Raw genomic sequence first — 27,078 nt, forward strand, 5'->3', positions numbered from 1 at the left:
TCTCTTTCCATCAGTGTGAAGAACTGCAGTTAAGCATCACGGGTGAAGGTTACTGTAACCGAATAGCACATTTATTTCTAATTTTTCTTTAACTGTATTTCTTCATAGAACCATTTTTTGTATAATTATGAATAGGGATGTGTTAGCCTTTGGTTTGAAAGCAAATAAACAGTAGTATAATTTTAACCCTTTTATTAATAACACAATCATAATAACCGGGATTCAACTGTCAAACCTCTTGAACAAGGTAATACAACAACGGTGGGGGCATTAGTGAAAAGCAAGCACAATAATTTAGGGTACTATTGCCTCGTGCTTATGGTACCAGACTAGCATCTCGGACGTCTTGAGTTCAAATCCCACAATGGGAAATTGAGTTGTCGGTCTGGTACTTTCTGGGCGAGCACCAGGGAAAATGACCCTGAAAGCTGCCGGTATGTTGTGACAATCCAACTAATGTCCTTTAGGGAGGAGAACCTGCCACCCTCTACCTGGTCTAGCTGAGGCACGATGGGCTGAATGGCGGCCTCCTATGCTGTATCATTCTATGATATGTGACTCCAGTCCATGACTTTTAATGGGCTCAGGGCAACTAACCTTGCTGGTGGTGCCTACACACGAGCAAATTAAAAGAACAAACTCTCCTCGGTTATTGGTCCCTTTGTGAGCCACTTGCTGCCATGTATTCTGCTGCTGTTGTTTGCATGATCGGTGCTGAGGACTTTGTGTAAGCAGCCATTGGTGCAGTTTCAAAATTCGTCAAGTTCTCCTCATTTCTCTTCCTTCACACCTAAAGACACAGTTTGATTGTTTCCCTTTTGTGCATGGCACTCCATCTCACAGCCTGATTGAAGCAGGCAGACTTGTATCGGGTGCAGCCTGACTCTCTCTGTCTGATGGGGTATCAGGCCAAGTTTAAGAATATAAACCAAATTGAGTGCCCATATTATTACAACCAAATCTGCGCCTTGTTCCTTTTAAATTCCCTACTTGCATTAAGAACAGGCTCCCTAGGGAGACGGTGGAAGCAGAAAGTGTTGATTTATTCAAATACAAATTCGTTTCAGAAAATAACATTTTGCGATACAGTATATGAGTAATTTGAAAACGTGACATGTGGGAAGTGTAGCATGCTGAGGAGGAACAGGTGACTTTGGACCTGTGATTCCAAAGCTCTCCACCACATGGGGTTTTCCCTGCCTCATGTTTGGATTTGTTGACAAATTGATAGAGATTGATTGCCATGATTAGTCAACGAGTCCTATTATTGTTGTATCATGCAACTACCATGATGGTAGAAAGCCAACTAGATGGACCGTGGCCGTCTTTTGTCTAGCAGTGCCTATGTGCCTAACTAAAACGTTCCCCAATCATCTTATCCCCTTCTCCCAATTTGACTTTTCGCTGTTCGGATATATCTGATCTACGGGGGATTATTCTAATGATTGTAGCAATGCACTAAAACATTGAACTTTCCAGAAGTCTTCACCATTTGTTGCTGTACAAAGCTCCACGCGCACTGACACTAATCCCTGTGCTATGACTTCCCATACTGTGAAACTGATACTGTCAAGACTGATGATGAATCATCGAGTCCAACAGCAGTGATTTAACAGTCAGTGATTGCAAGGTTACTAATTTCAATTCAATTCAGTTCAAAGTCGTCGCCTTCTTAGGCAGTCCCTCGGAACCGAGGATGACTTGCTTCCACGTTAAAAATGAGTTCTCAGGTGACTGATGAGTCCAATGCGGGACCGACAGTCTCTGTCACAGGTGGGGCAGACGGTGGTTGAAGGGGCGGGTGGGTGGGGTGCTTGGGTTGACGTGCGCTCCTTGCGCTGCCTCCGCTTGCTCCCGGCGAAGAGACTCGAGGTGTGCGGCACCTTCCCAGATGCTTCTCCTCCACTTTGTGCGGTCTTGGGCCAGGGATTCCCAGGTGTCGATGGGGATGTTACACTTTTTCAAGGAGGTTTTGAGGGTGTCCTTGAAGCGTTTCCTCTGCCCACCTGGGGCTCTCTTGCCGTGCCGGAGCTCCGAGTAGAGCGCTTGTTTTGGGAGTCTCGTATCGGGCATGCGGACAATGTGACCCGTCCATCGGAGCTGATTGAGCGTGGTCAAAGCTGTGATGCTGGGGATGTTGGCCTGAGCGAGAACACTGACGTTGGTGCGCCTATCCTGCCAGTGGATTTGCAGGATCTTGCGGAGGCAGTGTTGGTACCTCTCCAGTGCTTTGAGGTGCCTGCTGTACATGGTCCATGTCTCTGAGGCATACAGCAGGGCGGGTATCACTGCTGCTCTGAGCTTAGTGCTGGGTTTGAGGTCCTGGTCTTCAAATACACTCTTCCTCAGGCGACCGAAGGTTGCACTGGCACACTGAAGGCGGTGTTGGACTTCGTCGTTGACGTCTGCCCTTGTTGAAGTGGTCCACGTTGTCCAAGGCCTTGTCGTGGATTTTCATAATCGGGGGGCAGTACTGTGTGGTGGGGGCAGGTTGGTAGAGGACCTTTGTCTTACGGATGTTTAGTGTAAGGCCCATGCTCTCGTACGCTTCGGTGAAGGTGTTGATCATGTCCATTGTGCCCCTTAATGGGCGCAATGCGGATTCCGCCCACTAGGGGGCACAATGGACATGATCTTCACCGCACGTCAATTACAAGAGAAATGCAGGGAACAGTTCAAAGTACTGCAACCCTAACCTTCATTTCACTCTGCTATCGCATTGCACGATCTAGAGCGTTACGCCTGCTGTTAAAGCCTGCTTCTGTATAAATCTGTTATTTTCCAACAGACCAAATAAAATTGCAGCAAAACATTTGTCATTGTTGTGAATTTGAAAGTTTATCTGCCCAATGAAACAAAATTGCTGCAATGGGAAGTAGTTTTGAAAATCTTCCTTGCTGTTTAAGATACTTGTAGATTTAAATTATTCAGTGCTCTTAATATCTAGATCTTAAGGACACGACTTGTACAGATTTGGAGGCTGATGTATTGTATTGGAGCAATAAATATTTTACTCCTTGGCTAAGAACACTGTCTCTTGAGAGCTTACAGGATCTAATGTCAGCTTTTGAAATCTGATCTCTCTGCAAATCATTAAATGTTTTATTCCTTCCTGTGATAAAATAATTTGCTGCTATCTATCGTCGTGCGTTCACTAATCAAGGATTATGTCTGTCTAAATCTTGCATTTTCAAAAGAAGGTGTATTGCTCCAAACATGCTGCCAGTCTATACTTGGAGCTGGTGTCATCAAATCCGCTTGCTTAAAGTTTTGCAAGAGCAGCTTTAAAGAAGATGATGTTCTGAAGTACTGGGTCAGGCAGTGAGTTTGAAGATTCTTCTTTCATGTCTGGGATTTGAATCCAACCAGACTGATGGGATTAAAGCCTCCTGCATCGATTGAGAGCAAGACTCTTAAAGGGAAAGATGTGTTGTCCCGCTGCCTTAGTGAGCTCATCCACTGAGTATAGGAGAGCCCTATAGAGCAAGGAAGCCTCAGGCCAAGTTAGCTGATCGCAATCAGTGCAGCAACAGGGGTACTGCAATTGGCCTCGGTGCCCCCCTGGGTTAGAGAAAAAGAAAATCGGTCAACTTTCTCCCTCGTGGTCACTGCCTTGTAATTACCGCTGGTAGTGCAGGTGGGGACTTTAAATAAGGACATGTTTGGGTTTAGTGTGATGCTCCTTGTCTTTGAAAAACCTGATACTTGATGTCAAGGCTCACATAATGGCCACTTGGACGAGTTACTGTCTTGGCAGGATACCTTGTGCCCCAGCAAGGAGTTGAAGCCTGGGGGGAGGGTAGAAAATTGAAGAGTAGAAATGGCTAGGGCCGTCTCAGCCAAGTTTCCAGTGTGTGCATTTCAGCAGCCTGGTACTAATTGCATCAAATTGTCAGTGCTGTATGGAGATGCCATATGGGTGGTTAATATGGGAAATAGGAAACGCCACATTGGTGCAGTAGTACATAATGTTGGGGTTAAAGTTGAGGCTCATTGCTGACTCATAATATAGGGATCCTTGTATGGTATTTGGCTGTGCTGTAGCTGACTTGGGAGTGCTTAATACTCGAGTGTAGAAGTGGGAAATGTGTTCCATACCCCAAGACAGACGCTATTGGCCTTAATGAGCACCCAGAGGAACACTGGGTGACATCATGTGACTGTGAGTTATTATGATCGGGAATGCACTGTCTGAAAGGGTGGTGGAAGCAGATTCAATGGTAACTTTCAAAGGGGAATTGGATATACACTTAAAATGAAAAATTTGCAGGGCTATGGGGAAAGAGCAGGGCACTAATTAGCTAGCTCGTTCCAAGAGCCGGCACAGGCATGATGGGCCGAATGGCCTCCTGTGCTGTTTGAATCTATGATCAGCAAGGGATCATCATATGCTGTTCAGCCAACCATGCAACTGACCACTAGGACACCACTGAACCTTTTACAAATCTGCTTTGTGCGTCATTCCTCTGTCTGCAGTAGTGAGCTTTGGTTATTGAGAAGCTGTATTCCTGTTTATATGTTTTGTGTAATCTAATTCTTTCACTTTTACCCTTTTTGATTGAACTGCAGAATCTGTGTTTGATTCCTGCAGCACTGTGCACAGAAGATGAATGTCCTTTTAAAATGACTAGAATAGGTCGGTGCTGTTTATGGCTACGGTAGTGCAGTGGTTTTGGTGCCGGCCTAACGACCCAGAGGTGTTCAAGTCCCAACATGGCAAATTGTGAAACTGAATTCAATAAATCTGGTGATTTGTGGACTGGCATCAGATAAAATGACCACAAAAGTTGCCGGATTTTTGTAAAAATCCAACTGGTTCACTAAGGCCCTTCAAAGAAGGGAACTTGCTGGCCCTTCCTTGTCTGGGCCTACATGTGACTCCAATCCCACGCTACGTGGTTGACTCTTAATGCCATCAGGGCAACTTGGGATGGGCAGTAAATGTGGCCTTGTTGATGTTGCCCATGTCCAAGAACCAACTGAGTGACCATTTTTGCTTATTTTCACATCTGTCTGACTTGGGGGTTGTGTCAATTTGTTAACTGTTGCACCCTTTGGCTTCTCTTAGGCCCAACTGATACACGACAGGAACGCAGCCGCTCACTCCTCTGGTACTGACAAACTTTCAGTTACTCCTGAAGGAGTGCACATGACCTGGACCAAAGAGAAAATCATGGCAGAAAAATACAAAAATAAAGAACCTTTATCACCAGAAGGTGTGAGAGATATTTTTAACATGAAACCGTAAGTTGATTTCAATTTTATTTTTAAACGAGCATGCTGTGTTTGGCCTCATTAGACACCAGCTTTCCTGTTAAGTGTGTTCTGTTGTGTTCAGTGATCTGAAATGTATATTGAATTCCTTGTACAGTTCTGAGGACTGCTTGGATTGGTTCACAGAAACAAATGTTTTAAATCTCCTTGAATCAAAAGGCACCAAAGTGCCAAAACCCCTTGTTAACCCTGACAGCTGATGTGCATTCAAATTGACTCTGGTCATTTGGGTGATTGGACAAAGAGAGTGACACCAATGCTGGTCAGATAACCAGTCCCCTTTGTGCCTGATCTAACTGAACGGAATTCGGGTGTCTCTGGGCCGTATTCCTACGAGCACAGTTTGAGGCTCGAACACTCATTGTTTCAGGGCAGCAGGGCAACATATTCAGAGAGAATTTGGATCCATTATTGCAAAGTGTGTGGCCAGGATCCAAACGCGCGGGGTTGGTTAGTTGGAAACTGCAAGGTTAGATCTCCTTAATGTCCAGCAAGTTTCCAATCTTCAGTGATCCTACTCAACAGTCCTATAGGCTTGTTAGATATTTCACCTGACATAAAGACTTGAGGGAAATTGAGCTGAAGAATGCGAGGTCCTATGCCTAGCTTCCAAATAAAATTATTTGTCAATGAAGCTTCAATTAAAACAACTACCATATGTTTTGTGTATAAAATAACATTCACCCATATTTGCTGAAGAATTCTTCAGAAGATTATAGGTCTTGGATATTTAGAAAATTCTATTTTCATATTTAAAAAAAAAAAAAAAAATTTTAATCACCCAAACGGAGTTGTTTAAAAAAAAATATCCAGGTGGAGTTTTGTGAGTGTATTCACTAATGGGCTGAGCCAGACAGGCCAGAAAGCCCCTGGGTTCAGTTCCTCGTTTGTGCTGTGTTAGCTGATCTCAACTTGGGGGTTTGGACAGGTTCATATTTCAGATGTAATGCTCCGCCAGATAGAAGAGTATATTTAAATGCTACTGCATTTAAGGCCAACTTCACAATGACCTGCGATGTGCTTCACAGTACCAAGAAGATATTTGACTAACACCAGAAGGCTCTGAACAAAAACAAACGTGCCTTTCAGTCCCAAATACCTTTGAAATTGTTATTCTTTAGCAGATCCTGCAAAACCATTTCTAGGCGTTCTAATTACAATTATTAGTCACTGAACACAGAAAATAATTGAATGCAGGCAACTATTTGGAATCAATAACTTAAGATAAGGGGGGTGGGGCGGGGGGCAGGGGGCAGGGGGCAGGGGACACAGGTTGTGCTGCATTTTCTACTTTGATCAATTATAGACGTCAACAAGATCCAACAAGCGATGTTAACATTGGTAAGGGGTTTGGGGATGGGTGGATTTACTTGGTCTAATTGATCAGGTTCACTGCATGCCCCCTAGTGTGTACAGGAAGCCTATCCAGCAAGTCTTCACTGGGTGCCTTTGTGTGAGATGGGTGTAAAGCCATGCCATGCTGGGCTGAGATCCAACTCTGGTGAGGGCACAAAACGAGCGGTAGTGGTCGGACACCCGTTACACCATTAATGGAAGGGGGTGTGTAACGGGGGCCGGCATTTAAAAACAAGCAGGTTACTTACCCGCTCAGCGACAATAACCTGCTAGCGGAAGCCTCATAACTTCATGCAAACCAGGGTCCTGTTGCATCAATAAGACCCTGATGCAGTTTCAGCCAGGACGTGAGCAGTCACTGGGGCTTACCTGCTCGGCAGAAGCAGGTCGGCAGCTGGTCTGAAGACACAAGAGGCCCTTCTGGCGAGTCTAAAACTTTCCTTTGTGGGGCCGAGAGGAGCAGGCGTGCTCCTTCAGGGCCGCAGAAGGAAAGTTGCGGCCTCCCCTTGTCCTCACCACTTAACTGGAAGCCGATGGATGACCCTTGGCTACCCGATCATAACCTGCTGACTGCCCTCTTCGTGTCCATTCTGGAAATGGGAGCGGACCGGTGGCATTTAACCGGTGGTTAAAATCGCTGTGACCTCCTACTGCTGCTGCTGGGCAAGAAATCAACTGGTCTGAGCGGTTTCTCCCCCCCCCCCCCCCCCCCCGCCCCTGGAAACCTGCACTGAGTTAAAATCCACCCCCTTTTGGAAAACATGTTGGTGCATTTCTGATTTGTCGTTTCTCTGCCAAACAAGGGCGCTTGCAAATCGCAATAAGCCAAGCAATAGCCATGTCAGAAAGCAGCTGAGCTAGTGTGGGGTCAATGTATTGCATTATGATGTCCTGTCATTATTTTTATACTTTAGAACTGTAGTTTTTCTTCAGCCTCTTTCCTCGGCTCTGTGATATTAGAAAAAAGCAACTTCATTGTTTAATCTTTGCAGTAACACCGTCATTTTTCTTTCCCTCTTGTTTCAGAGAATGGGGAAATCTGTAAGTTGCATTTGATTTTAATTTAATCTGTACTTCCTGTGTGTGTTTGTATTTGTAGATAGTCCTTAACAGCACATGATGTTCTCTCCAAAAGCTTCAGTAACTCCAGACTGGAGGGAGTTTGCTCTATATTCAAATTATTCTCAAGAGTAAGGGCTCATTTTGTTTGCACTAATCCAGTTTGGACACTTGCTATGCCAAGATTTTGTTTTGTGTTATTTATTAGTGAATAATTTGTGTATTCAAATTGAATGTTAATGTGGTGTCCAGTGCAGCTCCACACGGAGTCTGTATATTTTAAAATATCTTCATAGTTTCCTGGATCTTTGATTTTCCACCCGGGCAGTGACCTCAAGTGTCACTCTTGCCTTGTTCAGTGTCGGACGCTGGTCTCGCCAATGGAGACCCACGCTCTCCTAGCCCACCTACCACCCTCCATCAACTTGAGCTCATCCAAAGCTCTGCTGCCCATACCCTAACTCGCACCAAGTCCTGTTGACCCACCAGCCCTGTGCTCGCTGACTTACACTGGCTCCCGGTCCTTCAGGGCCTCAAATTTAAAGTTCTCATTCTTGTTTTTGTATCCCTCTATGGCTTTGCTCCTCCCCATCTCTCTAACCTCCTCCAGCCCTACAACCCTCTGAGATCTCTGCGTTCCTCCAACTCTGGCCTCTTGTGCGTCCCCGATTTTCTTTGTACCTCCATTTGCAGCCGTGCATTCAGCCGTCTAGGCCCTAAGCTCTGGAATTTCCTCCCTAAATCTCTCTGCCTCACTACTCTCCTTTTTAAGATGTTCCTTAAAACCTACATCTTTGACCAAGCTTACGGTCAACTATCCTAAAATCTCCTTATGTGGCGCAGTGTCAGGTTTTGTCTGATAATACTCCTCGAGAGGTTTTGCTATGTTAAAGACACTTTGAATGAATGGCTGATTCAAATCTCATTCACCAGAATAAGTAGGTGAAACAAAAAAGAAATCTGACGTAACTCTGAAATGACCAATTTGACTTTGAATTATTTTCCAACCCCTTTAAATTGCAGCACGACTGAAAATGAATTAACCGGCAGCCAAAGAAAGGCCGTCTCTGGCCTAGCTACCCAATCCCCTCTATTCACAGTAATTCAAAAATTATTGGAATACTTCTGGCACTACCAGTGACCCTGAATACTGAAGACAGAGACTCCTATTCGGATATAGAAGGAGAAATCCTTTGACCCATTGCTCACGCACGTGACATGAACAGCTAGTCTCGGCAAACTTTCCTCGCCTCGTATCCATGTGCACCCACTTCAAGCAGGAGAATAGCAATTGAGGAATTGCATTGCATCTTTGGCTCATTTTTTTTCCTCCATAACCTCTGGGCCCTCTGAGGCTGAGTGTATTGCCCCCCTAGTAATACTCTGGATGAGAAGAGCAGTGGTTGGCTCTCAGTGGCCATCTGAAGTGGCCCAGCAAGCCACTCAGTTTGTTCTTATGGCTCAGTAGCACACTGCAGTACATTTACCCAACAAGCCATTTAAGTAAGGGTTTCCTTTTCCATTTGCTGAGCGGCAACATATTGAGCAGATTAAAAAGGTATTTTTAAGAATCTCTCCCTGTTACTAAGCAGCATTTTTGCCACTTAGTCCAGAATTAGCTGTTGATTTGATGCATCAATCCCTGGTAGACCATGCAAAATGGGTTCATCGCCAAACAGGCAGATTTTTATATATAAAATCTTAATATCGTGGACTCTTGGTTTAAGCAAACAATGAAGCTTTTGGGTTGTGTGGGCTGGAAAGGACTGGAGGGTTTTTCTCTTGCATGTGTTTTGTGTGTTGGGTTTATAAGCATGACCTGGATCTTGGGAAGATTTTTCACATCACAAGGATGCTTTTTTGGCGTTACAGTAGGGAGATTAGTAGGAGATGTTTAACCGTACCTGAAAGTGCCTTAAAGGTGTGCTGTTGATGTTGCTATGTCGGTGAGTATCTGGACAAGCTCATCTTTCTGAAAAGTGCCTGCTCCTAAATGTCAGTTTCAAAATGTGCCGTGCTGGAGGTGAGTTAGCACGGGGAAAAAATGTTCTGCCTTTTCAGTACAGCTTTCCTATTTACATCTTGGGCTTTTAAAACCCAAGCTGGGAAGCTTGTAGCTCAATGACACCAGGGACAATTGGTGACACCATGGGACATTATATATGAACATTTTACCAGACACTTAACCATCAACAACACCAGCCCTTTAAAACTTGAAAATATTGCTCTGGCTCCTGGCCAGGATATCTAACTGAGATCTGGATATGTGTTGTAGGGTTAATTTTAGTAGGTCACTGCTCTTTACGCAATGAGTATCTATCTAAGCATCTACGGTAACTGTGGAACCTATTTCCCATCAATATGTTTGTAATGAGGCCTCCTAGTTAGTTAATGAATTCATTAGTGAAGGGATACAGTAGCCTAGTGGTTTATGGTACTGGACTAGCAACCAAGAGGTTATGAGTTAAAATCCCAATATTTCAATAGATCTGATAATTTGTGGGACATTGCATGTTCACTAATATCCTTCAGGGAAGGGAACCTGCCACCCCTTACCCAGACTGGCCCATGCATGGCTCCACTCCCATACTATGTAGTTGAATCTTCATGCCCTCCAGGCAACTAGGGATGGCAATCAGTGCAGCCTTGCCAGTGTTGCCCAAATAAAAAAAGATTGTTCTACGGCTCTTCCATGGTTTGTATGAGAGTGGAGATCATAAGGTATGAATTTTCTATTACAGCTGCTGAAAATTCTGTAACATCTGTTCACTGCCATACTATACTTGTCAAGGTTCACTCATTGTAAGTTCCTGTCATGAGAAATTTAAGAACATCAGGACTTCAGGAGCTGTGTTGAAGCAGCAACTATACTGTTGCGCTCCTACCTCCCAACCTGCAGTGAAACTAATCCCCCTGCTCCATTGAAGTATTGAAGACGACCTAGGAAGAATGAGGCCACATACTCTTTGGAAAATAAGTGTCCAAATAAGGTAGAGGATCAGAGGGATCTGGAGGTACAGATCACTAACAGTGACGACGCAGGTTAATATGGCCATTTAAAAAAAACAGCAACAACTGGGGTTCATTTCTAGAGGGAAAGAATTGAAAAGCTGAGAAGTTATGTTGAACTTATATATAAAATCTTGGTTAGACCACGCTTGGAGTACTGTGAACAGTTCTGGTCTTCATATTATAAAAAGGATATAGAGGCACTGGAGAGATTGGGGCTGGGGCTCTTTTCTCTAGAAAAGTGAAGACTGAGGGGTGACCTGATAGAGTTTTTCAGGATTATGAAAGGGTTTGATAGGGTAGACTTGGAGAAGATATTTCCACTGCGGGCGAGACCAGAGCTAGGAGCCATAGTCACTGATTAAATCCAATAGGGAATTCAGTGGAATGTTTCCGCTTGTGGGTAAATCCGAAACTAGGGGTCACCATAAATATAATCACGAATAAATCCAATGAGGAATTCAGGAGAAACTTCTTTACCCAGTGAGTGGTTAGAATGTGGAACTCGCTACCACAGGGAGTAGTTGAGGCGAATAGCAGAGATGCATTCAAGGGGAAGTTAGATAAGTACATCTGTCTGTCTATCTATCTATCTATCTATCTACCTATATATCTTCTCTATCTATATATAAAAGCTGTCCTTCTGTCCGGCTATACACACTCAAGTTATAGAGCGTACCTACACGTGTGTAACATCAAAAGAAAGCTTACGATTCCAGAACGGTCATAAGCGTATTTACTTTTCGGTCGGACAAAAATTGTGCCGACGGTATCCAAAAAACGTTCAAAATTCCGCTCATTATCTGCACATTAGCATAGAGTGACATGAAGGTCAACCAATCGTACAGTCGAGCGACCCGACGGTCGACCAATCGCTGCGTCGCGGGGGTGGGTTCGTCGCGCGTGCGGGCGGGCCGTCCTAAAGTTGAGTGACCAGACGACTGACCAATCCTACACTTCAGTGACCTGACGGTTGACCAATCGGCACGTGTGTGGGCGGGCCTAATCATTCTGAACTGAGGTGAGTGGCCGCCATCTTGATTCCAAACTCTTCATTTCTTTTTCCCGCTTTCTGCGTGTTTCTTTTCAAATCTACATTTCCAGCAAAAAAAAAAGTTGCTTTTAAAACACACATTGTTTTTAAAAAAGTTAATTAATTTGCCAATCTTTTCTCTAACCTCTATAATTTTCCTACCTTTCACCGTTTTTCCAGGCCTCGAAGCCTGGGCCTCCGTTGCCCAGCCACGCCCGAGCTAGGCACCTCCCGTCGCGCTCAACAAGCGGCCTGCGATCGCCGCCATCTTTGTGAAGGCTGGAGGGGGCGGGCCTGAGCCAAGCGTTGCCACCGCCGCCATCTTAGTAAAGGAGGGCGGGGTGGGAGTCCACGCGCCTCAACTTCGGCCCGGAGCGCGACTTGAGTCCGGCCGGGCCTCACGCGGTAGGTTGCGCACCGGCCGGCTCTGAGGCGTTGATGAGCGGCGGCGTTTCTCTCTCTGGTCTTGAAGCCAGCTCGGGACGGCGGGGCTCGGGCTCAGGAGAGCGGGAACGGGGCGAAGGGTTACCCCGGCAACCGGGCCGCCCTCACTGCAGCTGCGGGCCTCTCTCTCTCTCTCTCTCTCTCTCTCTCTCTCTCTCTCTCTCTCTCTCTCTCTCTCTCTCTCTCTTTCCCCCCCCCCCCTCTCTCGTCTCTCCCTCCCTCTCCCTCTCCCTCCTTCTCTCCCTCCCCCGATCGCCCGCTCTCTTTTTCCCCCGGTCGCCCGCCCGCTCTCTCTCCCAACAACAACATGCCCTCAAAAAAGCCTCAGCACCGCCGGGCACTCAGCTAGTATATATTAAATGGTCCGTCCGCCTGTCTGTCTGTCCGCTATACAGTCAAAAGTTATAGAGCGTACCATCTCATATGTTATATCAAAAGAAAGCTGATGATCAGGGGAGTGTCATAGGCATATTTACTTTTTGGTCAGACAAATATTGTTCGGACAGTATACAAAAAAGTTCAAAAATCCGCTCATTAGCGGTTCACCAATCCTACCGCTCATTAGCGTTGAGTGACATGATGGTTGACCAATCCTACAGTTCAGTGACCTGATGGTTGACCAATCGGTGCGTCGCAGGCGGGACCTAATCCTGCAGCCTCCCGCAACTTCGCCGCCATTTTTTCCCCTGCTTTTCCTCCACAGCGAGCGGGGCAGCTGCGGAGGCCCGCCGGAGCGGCACGTGAGTTGGGGTCACTCGGGCCGGGCCTCACAACCGCTCGGCCCAAGACACACAGCGGGGGACCGGCAGCGGGCGGCCGTGAACCGCGCCGCCCTGTAAACTGCCCTGGCACCGCCGGGCCCCCCCAGCTAGTGAGAAATAAAAGGATATGCTGATCGGGTTAGATGAGTGGGGGGGGGCGGTGGGAGGAGGTTTGTGTGGAGCTTAAACATTGGCATGGACCTGTTGGGCCGAATGGCCTGTTTCTGTGCTGTAAATAATTTGTAATACTTTGCAACGTCTCTGCACAACCTTCTCCAGAGTCCCATCAGTAAAACTGAGATTCCGCAGCCATTACACAGAGGGAGTAAATCCTGTAACTGCTTTTAAAATACACAGCAGCCACCTAACAAATCTCTCTCTTTCCTCCCCCCTCACTTTTTTTGCACTCTGGACTCTCTTGCACCTCTGCAGTATAGCCCACCTCTGCCCCATCTCGGTCTCTGCTACTGAAACCTTTATGCCTGTTTTAGTTCAACTGTTCCACGAACCCTTCTTGCTGGCCTCCCATCCTCCACCATCAATAAACTCCATCTTGCCCAAAGCCATATTGTGCCTCTCATTAAGTATTGCTCGCCCGTCATCACAGTTCTTACCGATCGTCTCCCAGTATCTCAGATTTAAAACGTTTGTCCTTGTCTTTAAATCTCTCCATGGCTTTGCCCTACCCTAACTCGGCTATCTCTTCCAGTTCTATATACCTCCCCAAGACTCTATTCTGCTGACTTTTGCCTCTTGTACATCCATCCCACCAATGCCAGAACAGCCTTCAGCCAACTGGATCCTACTCTCTGGAATTCCTTTTCCACCTGCTTCTTCGGCAAACATTTTCCAGCTTGTCATCCATTTCCCTTGCACTTATATGTGAAGTGCCCTGGGACGTTCTATACATTGAAGGCATTATGTAAAAGAGAGTAGTTGTTGTTTGAAGTATTGAGTTCATCTGGGAGCCTCTACATTAAGGACTTAACATGTTGATTTTGACACCTAAGGAATTAAATGCTCAGAGTGCATGGGTTATATTGAAAGTTGGCGTGTGATCAGAATAAGAGGTCATTTCACTCTATGCTTGAGGGACAACTGCTCGTAAAGCTTGCCAAAGGATGAGCGAGGATGAATTCAGTCTGCAGAAATACTAACTTTGTTCATCAAATTCATGCATCTTATAAAGGATAATTAACCCATTATGGATTCTTCCATTATATTACACTTAGTATGTGCTAATATTATTTATCTGTAAGGAAATACATTAGTGGCTTTAATCTGTAAAGCCTTTGATCTGTGCAGTAACGCATTTCATTTGAAAGAGAATTTGGTAGTGTGGCATTAATCTATGTTAACTCCAATAAACAGTTTGCACACTTCTGTGAGGGCTAATTATAAAAAAGGTACCCCTTTCCGATTGTGTGGGAATGCATAGTGTATTTATGCAAGATTTTTTTTTTTTTTTTTAAAAAGGGTCTGAGCTAGTAGGTAGTTAAGATGGCCATAAGCTAGCTTTGTTGATCCTTCCTCAAAGATCGTCTGTAAGCAATTCATTAGCCTGTCTCTGCAATTGAAAAACAGCAACCGCCATTGTATTGGGAAGTCTTTGGCCTAGAAATTCAGTGGGCTGCGCCACCCGTTAGCGCCTTAAGAGGGTGCTAAGTGGGTCGGAAGCCACTGGCCACACATCCCGCTAAATTTAGCAGGACGCTAATGGCGCTAGCCATTAGCGCTGCGCCGCTACCGATGACGTCATCGGTGTGCGCAGTGCCCTGCTACCGCCCCGATCGCGAAACTTAGTTGCGCCCCCTGCTTTAACGCCGGTCGCTATTTGCGACTGGTTCAGGGGGGCCTACCTGCGGCAGTAGAGGTGCTGAGGTGCGGGGCGGCCATTTTTTTTTGCTGGCCGCCTGCCAGCACCTCTCCGCGCCGCTGTCCCCGGCCTCCTGAGTTCCCCCCCCCCCCCCCCCCGTGGAGTGCCGGCTGTGTTCCAAGAGCCCGGCACTTCTCCTCGGTGCTGGGCTCTTTTGCCGGCACTCGCGATCGTCGACCGCGCTGCAGCAGGCCCATCCCCTTTAAGAAGGGGAGGAAGGCCTGCAGTACCGCAGCGCGCCGTGGCGCTGCGGCACGTTGCGCAGTGATATTGAGATGCGGGGCGCCTCCAGTAGCGCCGCGCTTCCCTCTGGGGCGCGCAAAGTCAATTTCCGGCGGGCGGCCGCAACTACCGGGGCGCTACTTTTAGCGCCCTGGCGAGGCTGGCACCCCAAATGGGGCGCCACTGAATTTCTAGGCCGTTGATTTTTTTTTTTCTGGCTGTAAACAGCAAGAGCTAAAACACAGAAATAGGACACAGGCAAGTAGTGCAGTATTTTGAAACAAAAAGGTGGTGGAGGCAGTTTGTTGAAGGAGAAGTTGAGGGCTTTCGTGGAGGTGAAGAGTTAGAAATGCTGTAGGATAATAGAAGACATTTTGTTTTAAGTCAAGATGGCCCACTAATGTGGGGGTAGGGTGGTGTATTCTTTATTTTGTATTATCCTGCAGAGGTAAATTGTATGACTTGAATTGAGTCTAATCATAACTGCTGTTCTACATGTTTACCTTGCTATGTAATAAAGCAGCTTATCCATTCGTATCTAGTCTCGTCCTATCAAGTGATCGCTCAGGCATCCATCAGAGATTGAAGAAGTGAATGTGTGAAAGTTGAGAATATCCAGGTCGCGAAAGGGGTAGTATTGTTACACTCTCTGGTTATGCAGGTACATACAAGGCAGTGCAAGTGTGAGACTCCCAAACTGCTTACGGGAGTGACTTGACACCACTGAGCCCAAGAAGGGGTCTACAGGAAATCCGAATTTGGAAAAAGACAGGAACTGACTAATGTGAGAGAGAGAGAAAGAACTGTTCCAAAACCCCTAAACTCTAATGGTTGCATTACATCACATTTACCAAGGATATATAAAGCAGTCGGGATGTTTTTCCATTGAATTTGGATGCAGGGAGCGAGATAGAGTTTGGCTGGCTATTTTGGACCTTAAGCAGACAGGTTGTTCCACTTCCTAAAACAGTAACTTTTTTGGGATAACTTGATGTATTAAATTAAAGATACTTTAAAAAATGTATTCCTTGTTCTGTGTATGCCACCTTAATCTCCCTGACTTAACTATGTTATGTGGATGAATAACTTCATCCTACTCCTATTCTGGTCACCTGACCCAAGTTGCACATCTGTCAATAACTGAGCGTTTTCCCCTCTTTCAGGAATCAGTCCAATGTTAGGAGGATGCATACTGCAGTGAAACTCAATGAAGTTGTCGTTAACAAGTCCCAGGATGCCAGACTCGTGTTACTGAACATGCCAGGTCCCCCTAAGAACAGACAAGGGGATGAAAACTGTATCCTTCTCATCTCTGCTGCTATAGACTGCTTTATAATGAGCAGATGTTGCTTGGGAAAGCTTAAGTTTTATTTTTAACCTGATTAATATTCAGTGTTGAAGTTTTTTTTTTAATGAGCTACATCACAAAGTGCACCATTCTGCATTTGATCATGTAATGTTGTTTCACTCCTGAACAGTTTATATATGTTTCCCCTCATTGACTTCTCGGCCACCTTTTAACACTGTTGACCAAGCATACCCTCCAACTTCTTTTCTCCACTCATTTCACTAAACCCCTCATTCTTGTCCCCTCCACCCTCACCTCTAATGAATGCGAGGAACTCATGGACTTCTTTGTCACCAGGATTGAGACCATTCATTCTACTGCCTCGGCTGATTTTTCCTACTTTTCCCTTGGCCCATGAACCAAATCTCCCCCCCCCCCCCCCCCCCCCCACCCCTGCAAATCTCCAGGCCCCACATACCCTGACACTGCATCCCTGCCTCTCTCTTCCCATCTTCCCCTACGCCCTCTCCAAGCTTATGTTATCCATGAGGCCTACCTCTTGCTCCCTCAGACCTAGTCGCACTAAACTGTTGACCACTCAGCTTCCCTTCCTGGCCTCCTTTATATCTATATTAGAAACGGCTTCCTCTCCTTGGGCACTGTACCCCTCTGTTTCGAAACTGGCGCCATTCCTCCCTTTCAAAACTTCTGGCGTGTTTAGAAGTTAACGGCAAGCTAGATTTTTGATGAGAATCTTCGCGTTTTTGTCACCATCTTCGCACAGAAGCTGGATATAGCCGATATTCATGTGCATGTTGACACTGAGAAGACCTTGAAGAGTTCCACTTTCTGAGCTGACAAACTACGAAGGGGTGGTCTGGTTTATAAAAGAGAAATTGAGCTTAATTTCTACCGACTTGAGCGTGGACTTTGTGATTCAGCAACTCAGACCCGAGAAAATCTCTTGTCTGTCTGAAGGAGCAGGGCAGCTGGCCACAAGAGAAGGGAAGGGGAGAGCAGCCAATGGTCTGGGTGTCAAAAAAAAAAAAATCTCCTCATGTCTCCTCTAAAGGGGATATTGTGTGTTTTTTGTAAACCTAGCCAGCTTTGATCTTCAGTCCAGCTCTAACATCTCTCCGGCGTTAGCACCCATGCCCAGTTATGTCTTCAGAAAATTTTAACCATATTTATAGTATACCGCTCCTTTAAATAGTTTAAAGTTTACATTTGCCAGTGTCTGACCTGATGGGGCTTTTTAGTAATTCCAATGGTTTGAGTTTATGCAAATTAATAGCTGGTAGATCTTGTGTTACCTGGGATAATATGACTTGTTATAAAGGCACTTTTATATTTAAAAGTATGCAGTTCCGCGAGAAGGGCTCTGAAACAGGCAGCCATGGTCTCCATGGGCTGTTTTAACCTGGTTTGTTTAATGATGCTGCCCGCACTCATCAAAACCAATAAAAGATGAGCATAGGGTGGCGCCAGCAAAATGTGATTCTGTGATACTTTTGGAGTCTTCAGAAGCTGCCAAGTTTAGATTGGAGAGTGCTATAAAATGAAGCGAAAACTGCACGCCTGAATTCTCAACTTCAAAGTGCCTATAAGATGCTACTAAGCCCTAAAAGGCAGTTGCAAATCCCTTTATTCAACTCTTCTGTGTCTCTAATCCCTCTCTTGAACTTTTGCCGACCTCTTGATCTTATCTTGCCTTCTGTCTTACTCTTTCCAATTGCGGTGTCCCACACCATGGCCCTCGGTGCTTCATCTAGCTTTCTCGAGTATAATACACAAGACCCTTGACTCAATGCTTGACAGACATGGAGTTCCTGGAGGTGCTGACCGAGGGCTTGAACAGAGTGTTGATGGTGCGAGGTGGCGGCAGCGAAGTGATCACCATTTATTCATAAGACCGCTCGAGTAGCCAGTTTTGAAGCATATTTACCAAATGTGGTGCCAACAAATTTCACCGGTGAAGTATGGCTTTTGTTGGGGGGTGTTGGGGGGGGGGGGGTGCTTTTGTGTTTCATTTGCTGCTGGGATCTTTGGTTACGATAGAAGAGACGAGCACCCTGATGGTGAGGAAGACTTTCACGGGTGTTCTGGTCCGTGATTTCAAACTACTGGAGTCATCGCTGCACGTTTCTTGATGGAAACAAAAAAAAACACTTGCATCACGCAATTAGAAAGCTCGTTTTATGTTTTTTTTTCTCGTTCTGTGCAAATTCTGTAATCTAAATGTGTACCACAGTTGATAGCACTGGTGTATTCGTAAATGCTGAGAGTATGGAATGGTTGTACATCTGTCCTGCTTTCCACAGAAACAGTTGGATCAAAACAAAGAAATAACGGCACTGAAAAAAAAGTGGACCATTTTGGAAAAAATGAGTGTGCATCCTGCATAAGTGTTTGTTTTTACTATATAAATGCGTGTGAAATCCCTGTTTTTTTTTCTCTAGTCATCCTTAGTTTTGCTAGGCCAAACATAGACTGTGACTCACTGTCCAAGCAGCCTCTCTCCGGGCACTTGCCAGTACTGGCCACTGGGAGGCCCTCCTGCTCTTTTTATTCCTACCCGGGGAACTACATTTGGCACCTCCATTCAGTCGATTGGTGGCTCAGTTGAAATAGGGAGAGGGGAGAAGTCTACATGATCATCGGCCAGTCCACACTGCTGCTCGTGGGTACTCCCCAAGATCCTGCATCACCTCACTTTTTTTAACCTGCTTACTCAGTTTAAAAGTTTGTTTCGTTTGTTGCAGGAGGATAGGCTTGAACAACAGCCTTATTTCTACAAATACACACTATATTGAAGGTCAAACAAGTTTTAATGCTAGGAATGTATTATACATAAGAATATTTTGTCAGATACTTTTTCTACAGATGAAAAACCAGCATTAAAAATAAGAATGTATAAATTTTTAAACTTAGTCTATGTAGGAGTGCTGTTTCTTAAAATAAGAAACTATATTCTTGATGAAATGACCGTAAGGAAGTATATAATGAGTACCCACTAATTGCTTTTCCTAATCTAGATTAAGTGCAGGACAAGTGTCTATTTTAAAAGTTTTTGTTGTTTTCTACATAGTCCTAACAAATATACACCCAGGTTTTTTATTTTCCTCTTTTTGCTACTAGCATTAGGTAGGTTTCCTGCAGAGCTTTGTATGAAGAACTGGGCATCAAGTCCACATTCTGCAAGATTCTCCATCCATTCACAGGACACAAGAAGTGCACTACCTTCTGCACCCCAATTCCTGGCACGCACTCATTGCGTGTGTCGCTGCACAGACATATTCAGACACTCTACCCTAATGACCTTCTTTATTTTGTAAAAATTAACAAATGAAGATGGTGGGTTTTACTTCAGAGCTTTCTGTCCAGTTTGAATCTGTTTGTGTTGCTCAATGTAAACCAGCTGGATCCTCCTTCTGAAACCCCGGTATTGGAACTTATCTAGCAGATATAAGAGCATAAGAAATAAGAGTAGAAGCATATGTAGTCTGTCCAGTTGCAGTTGGGGATTATGAAGGGTGTTTTAAAACACCCAAGTAAGATTTTCCAAAAACCACTGTACAGATCAAGGCACAAAAGGATGTAGGTCTGACCCCTGCTGTTGGCACAGGATGTGATTTTGGTCATCAGTCAGTGCAGGCCTGGCTCTCACCTGTGGGCCCAGGCCTGGCTCTCCCTGTGAGCCTGGCTTCTCTGTCACCCAGGGCCCAACCGGACCACTTTTATCATTTGTGCTATAAAAATAATACTCCCTCATCCTTCTTTTGTAGCTGCCCTCCATGCTATAAAATCTTTCATGTGCCGTCAGAGGTTGGTCCAGTTTCTGATTGGTGATGGTCCTCCCTCCATATCTGCCACCGTGTTCTGTCAATGCTCTGTTCAAACTTAGTCACCTTGCACCTTCCCTACATTAGTCACCGGTGTGAATAGGTAGCTAAACTTTCACTGCTACCCTGAGCTGAGAATTCTGCAAGATTCTGTGCAGATTGACCTTCACTTGTAAAGCATTAAGAACTTAGTAAAGATTTTTATATGGTTTGTTATTGGGTCATTTCTATTAACACATTTCAGCATAGGAGAAAACCAGCTGCAGTATTGCCTGCTCACCAGTTTAGTTGTGATGGCTTATCTGTTAAGTTTAGCCTAGTGAAGAAAATATAGGCCCCCCCAGCATGATTGTGAAGTCATCTAGTTAGACCCTAAACTTGGCAGTCCAAAAATGGCCTGAGCTAAAATTTCTTAAAAGCTTGCTGCACTCAGATTGTTTCCAATGAAATAACCACCATATTTACAGAAAGCTGCACAGGCCAATGATTGAACTGTGCCTATGGTTACATTACACACTCTTTTGGATTTTGAGTATGGATTCCATGAGTGAAAATTGTTGGAAAACCCGTGTCAATGTTACCTAACATTTTATTCAAACTGTAAAACTTGCATTCTTAGTGCTCAGGTCAGTGGTATTTCCACCCCTCCCCCCGGGGCTATGGTGAAACAATTGGAAGAGGAAGATTTGGACAACTCTTTCACAAGGAGGAAATCCCATTATTTGGGGTGCGGCAAATGGAATTCTGCCAGCAAAACTGCACTTTATAAAGAGACCTGTGCTGTAGTTCCAAAGATTTACCAGTCTGCTTCTGCCTTGTACACTGGAATGTGTACACACACACGCGCTCACTACGTTCAAGTTGTGTTGTCGAGAAGAATGAACTCAAGTCATAATTAGTCGACTGAAGATGTGTACAGTTTTGTCTTGCTCACTTTGAACATTTTTCTTTCTGATGTTGGTGGATGCAACAAAGAGAGCGTGCGCTTTTTTAAAACTCCATGCACCATCTATTAAATCTAATGCTCACTCATTCACTCTGGTCTGTTGCTGTTTCGGAAGCAAACTTTTATTTCTAGGACCATATTGATACATAATGAAGTGTATTTTTCACGCTAAGCAATTTTTCCCTTGACAGTTATTCTGACCAGTTTTCCCCCCCCCAAGAAGTGGAGGACATCCTGTTCACCATCTCCACACTCAGAGAGATACGGAGGCACTAGTTTTTACACGAGCTTAATGCCACTTTTACACCAATCTTTCTCGAGCTTGTGCAGCAGGTAGCACTGAGTTTATACTATCATTCTTGCTGCGACTGGGAGGGAGTTACCTAGCCCTCGACAGATTTGGGGCATTGCAATCCAGGTGTGGGCTCTTGAGAAGAGAAAAAATATCTTTAAACAAAGGTAGAATGGCATAAGTAGGATCTGCTTTGTACCAAACACAGTTATGCGGTGACCACCTCCTCAGATTGAGACTACATAGCGGAGGCGCCTTCAGTTATAGCCCACTGCAAACTGCAGAGATCGCTGCAGTTTTAAACAAAATCCTTGACTTGGGACCTTTCCTACATGGGCAGTGTAATCCCAGGAAAAATAATGCACAAAATTAACTTGCAATGAATAGACAAATATTTGGTGAAGTTTTCCTCTAATACAAAAAGAAGTTTCATTTGAAAATTACCAGCATTCCTATATTAGCTGCGCCTTTTGACGACTAATTTAAGCTAGTTGTAATCATTTTTATGACCGTTTTGGTGGGGTGAATTATTTGGGTTAAGTTTTCCTTACTGTATTTTTTCTCCTCATGATTAACCTTTAGAGAATCATAGAACGGTTACAGCACAGAAGGAGGCCATTCGGCCCGTCGAGCCCCTACCAGCTCTCTGCAAGAGCACTTCAGCTTGTCCCACTCCCCGCCCTTTTCCCCGTAGCCCTGCAATTTTTTTTCCTTCAGGTTCTTATCCAACTCCCTTTTTGAAAGCCACGATTCAATCTGCCTCCACCACCCGTTCAGGCTGTGCATTCCAGATCCTAACCACTCGCTGCAAAAAAAAAAAAAAAAAGTTTTTCCTCATGTTTTTCCTCCCTTTGGTTCTTCTGCCAATCGCCTTAAATCTGTATCCTCTGGTTCTCGACCCCTCTGCCAATGGGAACAGTTTCTCTCCATCTACTCTGTCTAGACCCCTCATGACTTTGAACACCTCTATCAAATCTCTCAACCGTCTCTGCTCTAAGACGAACAACCCCAACTTCTCCAGTTTATCCACGTAACTGAAGTCCCTCATCCCTGGAACCATTCTTGTAAATCTTTTCTGCACCCTCTCTAAGGCCTTCACATCCTTCCTAAAGTGTGCTGGGGTTTATACTGAAAAAACTTCAGTAAAGGAGTAATTCGCTTTCAGGTGGTGTCACCCCGGCCATAAGGTCATACCATTGTCTTTCAAAGAAATGCATTTTATTCAGATACCGTTGATTTTAATATAGCGCTGGTCTTACTTGATGTTAAAGACGGTTAACTTTCTTTGGTTCTTTAGGTTAATAGGAGGGATACTACCTCAGTGAGGGAAAAAAAATGACGAACTCGAAAAAATGCAGTATTGCACTTTATAGTGTTATAAACTGGGCTGAGCCTCTCGTTTATAGAAGTCCTGACACATTTGCACATATTTTGGTTTGATTGTAGTTTGGAGAGGATGGGGGGAATGTACATTATCTGATATGTTTGATGAATACAGAGTTCTTTCAACGATTTGTTGATCAAGGTTCAATTTAAAGAGACTGTCTCATTATGGTTAATCATGCTGTAATTCAAAATCTAAAATGAAATCTGTCAACGTTCACACAAGAAGGCCACTGAAAACATGGTACCAAAGGGCACCCAACGCACGAACTGTACCACAGCAAGATGTTAATGCCTTTAGTGGAGGAAGGGAAAATAAAAAATATGCATTAATTAGCATTCCTGTTATTTATTTATTAATCTAGTAAAAGCTCACTGTTTTACACATTATCACTATTTCATGTGTCAGCCTTGGGCACTCTGAGTTCAAAGGTCGTGGATTAAATCCCCCATTCCAGAGACTTGAGCAGATAATCTAGCCTGACGCTTCAGTACGATACTGAGGGAGTGCTGCACTGTCGTAGGTGCGGTCTTTCAGATGAGACGTTAAGCTGAGACCCCCTTTGCCCTCTCAGGTGAAGGTAAAAGATCCCATGGCACTATTTCAAGGAAGAGCAGAGGAGTTCTAAAACCGCATCTTTGACAGTGCAGCACTCCCTCAGTACTGCACTGGAGTGTCAGCCTGGACTTTGTGCTCAAGTGTCTGGACTGAGGCATGAACCCTGTTCAGGTAAGAGTGTTACCAACTGACTGAGCCATAGCTGACATGGTTATCGAGGTATTAAAATAATTTTTACCCTCTTGGTATCTCTTATGTGTGCTACCTTGGCAGAACGGTGTACAGTTTTTACACGTGTAAAAAAAAAAAAAAAAATCATGGAAATATTTGAAAATCATTGCAGAGTGACAGAAAAGAAATGATAGGCACATAGACTTTTATTAAACTAACACATCTTTGTGTGCTGACAGTTGTCATTTTCTGACGAGCCTGCTTTATTGGACATGCCTGCCTTCTCTTGAAATGTACAAAAGCACCTCGGAATGAAGCGGGGGGGATTTGCTCTTGGCCTATCAATCACACACACAAGCTAGCATTCCACTGAGACTAACACTGAAGATGTGGAAATAAAGTTTGAAGATTTCAGATCATGTTGTCAGCCCGTCATATAAGAAATTGCCATGGCTACAGTCAACAGCACAAGGGATGGACCTTTGCCGTGGTTCCTCTTTTATATTGCACTTTCTGAATGTTCCATTTGCATCCATAAACCTTTGCAGCCAGGCAAAAGAAGCTTACGGCTACTACAGGCTAATGGCACTTTCAAAGGGTGAGACAAGACGAACGCCCACAGTTTTCTGCAAAACCCTATTAAGGCCTTATTTCCTTCAGCCTTTATATGCGGCTTAGAAAATAAAAAGGATCTGACTTCCCTCCAAGAACAAAAAGGAAATGCGGGTCCAACCCAAAGATCTTCAGCTTTGATAGCACTCTGCTAGAGCTTGAGCAGACATCATAGGTCATGGGTTAAAGAGCATCTAATGCATAATAAAAATTTGGCGGGGGGAGGGGAGATTGGTTCCCAGGCTCCAATATGACAGATGACACCGGGTGCTGGTGTGATTTAATTTAAAACTGTTCTGCAATCCAGACTGTTAAAAACTGAGCACCCACACTTGATTTAGATTTCAAAAGCATTACTTTCCTCCTCAACAACAACAACTTGCATTTACATAGCACCTTTAACACAGTAAAACGTCCCAAGGAGCTTTGTCAAACAAAATTTGACACCGAGCCACATGAGTTATTAAGACAGGTGACCAAAAGTTTGGTCAAAGAGGTAGGTTTTGAGGAGGATAGTGAGGGAGAGGTTTATGGAGGGAATTCCAGAGCTTAGTCTAGGCAGCTGAAGGCACAGCCGCCAATGGAGCGATGAAAATCGGGGCTGTTCAAAAGGCCAATGTATATATAGTGTAAACATTTTTTTTGAGAGAATGTTAGAATGTTTCCTGGTTTTTTTTCTCTTGTATTTCCACCAGATCCCTTATTTCCTGCTCCTGCTGAGGGGTGAGTGATCTGAGGCCAATGCCACCTTTGAGTGGTGAACAAGCTCAGTTTCTTCCCCCTTTGGCCACCTTTTGCGGAATTGAACATAAGGACGAAAGAAATTGAGAGCATTTGAAAATTTGCTGCTCCCGTGCATACAGGGTCTTGATTTAACGTCCCATCTCAAAAATGGCATCTCCGACAGTGCAGCACTCCCTCAGTACTCCCACAACTTTCAGACTCGGGCAAGAGTGCTACCAACTGAGCCATGGCTGACACCTGGAGACACAATGATAATGTTTATGGGGAAGCCTCTTCTGATTGGTGAGGAGCCCAGCCTGACCTTGTATTTTATAAGGGCAAGAAGTCTTGAGTTTACTTAACACCTTATAATGAAAGGGCTGGTGTGGGAAAGAGGGGTTCCTTTTCATGGGACACTGGCACCAGTTCTGGGACAGAAAAGAGCTGTACCGATGGGACGGGTTCCACCTGAACTGGGATGGGACCCGTGTCCTAGTGGAAAGGGTAAATAGGGAGGTGGCAAAGGCTTTAAACTAGTAAGAAGGGGGGAGGGATCTACAAGAAACATAAGCAGCCTAAACATAAAACAGGAAAAGTAAAGACCTCTATTAGGTCACCCCTCAGCCTTCTCTTTTCACGAGAAAAGAGACCCAGCCTGTTCATCCTTTCCTGATGTGTATACCCTCGCTTTTCTGGTATCATCCTTTTAAATCTTCTCTGCACCCTCTCCAGTTCCTCTATATCCTTTTTATAATATGGCGACTAGAATTTCATGCAGTACTCCAAGTGTGGTCGATACAAGTTTAGCATGACTTCACTACTTTTCAATTCTATCCCTCTAGAAATAAACCCTAGTGCTTGGTTTGCTTTTTATATGGCCTTGTTAACCTGTGTCGCTACTTTTAGTGATTTGTGTATTTGTACTCTGAGATCCCCTTGCTCCTCTACCCCATTTAGATTTGTATTTTCCAAGTAATATGTGACCTCCCTATTTTTCTTACCAAAATGTAATACCTCACATTAATCTGTGTTGAAATTCATTTGCCAATTTATGCCCTGCAAGTTTATTAAGGTCTTCCTGTAATTTGTTGCAGTCCACCTCTGTATTGACTATCCCCCCCAATTTGGTGTCATCTGTAAATTTAGAAATTGTGTTTTTGATTCCAAAGTCTAAATCGTTAATATAAATTGTGAATAGCAGTGGTTCCAGCACTGATCCTTGTGGAACACCACATCTCGAATTCTACCCCTCTTAATAGCTACCCTTTACCCCTACTCTCTGCTTTCTGTCTTGAAGCCAACAAGCTATTCATTCTGCTGGTTGTCCCCTGACTCCGCATTCTCTGACCTTATTCATTAGTCTGTTATGTGGTATCTTATTGAAGGTCTTTTGAAAATCTAGATAAACTACATCTACTGCATTACCCTTGTCTACTCTCTCTGTTACCTCTTCCAAAAATTCAATGAGGTTGGTCAAGCAAGACTTTCCCTTTTGAAATTTATGCTGACTATTCATTATTATATTGGTTTCTAGATGTTCTTCTATTTTCTCCTTTTAGTAGGGATTCCATTATCTTTCCTACCACCAATGTTAAGCTGACTGGTCTATAGTTCCCTGGACATGTTCTGTCTCCCTTCTTAAATATAGATATTAAGTTAGCTATTCACCAGTCCTCTGGCACCACACCTTTTTCTAACGCATTATTAAATATGTGTAGTAATACATAGGTTAGCAAGGTTTTGCTAGAGTAGATACAGAGAGAATGTTTCTACTTGTGGGGAAGAGCATAAGTAGAGACCATCAATATAAGATAATCACCAAGAAATCCAATAGGGAATTCAGAAGAAACTTCTTTACCCAAAGAGTGGTGAGAATGTGGAACTCGCCACCACAGGGAGTGGTTGAAAGGAATAGTATAGGTGCATTTAAGGGGAGGCTGAACAAGCATATGAGGGAGAAGGGAATAGAGGGTTACGCTGATAGATTTAGATGAGGAAAGACGGGAGGAGGCTCGAGTGGAGCATAAACGCCGGCATGGACTGGTTGGGCCGAATGGCCTGTTTCTGTGCTGTATACAATGTTATCCTATGTAACATCTCTCAGAAGCATCTCAAAGCACTTCACAGGCAATGAATTACTTTGCAGTGGTGTGAGTGTTATGTAGTGTTAACTATGACAGCTAGTTAGCACACAGCCATGGGTGAATGACCAATTCATTTGTTTTTGG

General features: G+C 44.5%; 1 protein-coding gene across 10 annotated transcripts in view; it reads left to right on the top strand.

Annotated features, from left to right (window-relative positions):
• The window catches only part of LOC147117789 (solute carrier family 12 member 7-like), a 257,428-nt gene extending 236,232 nt beyond the window's left edge, over positions 1-21,196 (top strand). For 6 of the 10 annotated variants that reach the window (XM_085989073.1, XM_085989063.1, XM_085989067.1 and 3 more), the window contains 4 exons: positions 5,069-5,244; positions 7,657-7,671; positions 16,198-16,331; positions 18,141-21,196. In XM_085989073.1, coding sequence (XP_085845199.1) covers positions 5,069-5,244; positions 7,657-7,671; positions 16,198-16,331; positions 18,141-18,232 — 417 coding nt within the window. In that variant the 3' untranslated portion in view covers positions 18,233-21,196. The remainder of the gene's footprint in view (positions 1-5,068; positions 5,245-7,656; positions 7,672-16,197; positions 16,332-18,140) is intronic. The other 4 variants (XM_085989066.1, XM_085989072.1, XM_085989064.1 and 1 more) reach the window with 1 other exon arrangement.
• The last annotated feature ends 5,882 nt before the right edge of the window (positions 21,197-27,078 follow it).

Source organism: Somniosus microcephalus, chromosome 5 (assembly GCF_052327205.1).
Source record: "Somniosus microcephalus isolate GS21.2 chromosome 5, FLI_Smic_1.0, whole genome shotgun sequence".
In the NCBI taxonomy this organism is placed as follows: domain Eukaryota; kingdom Metazoa; phylum Chordata; class Chondrichthyes; order Squaliformes; family Somniosidae; genus Somniosus; species Somniosus microcephalus.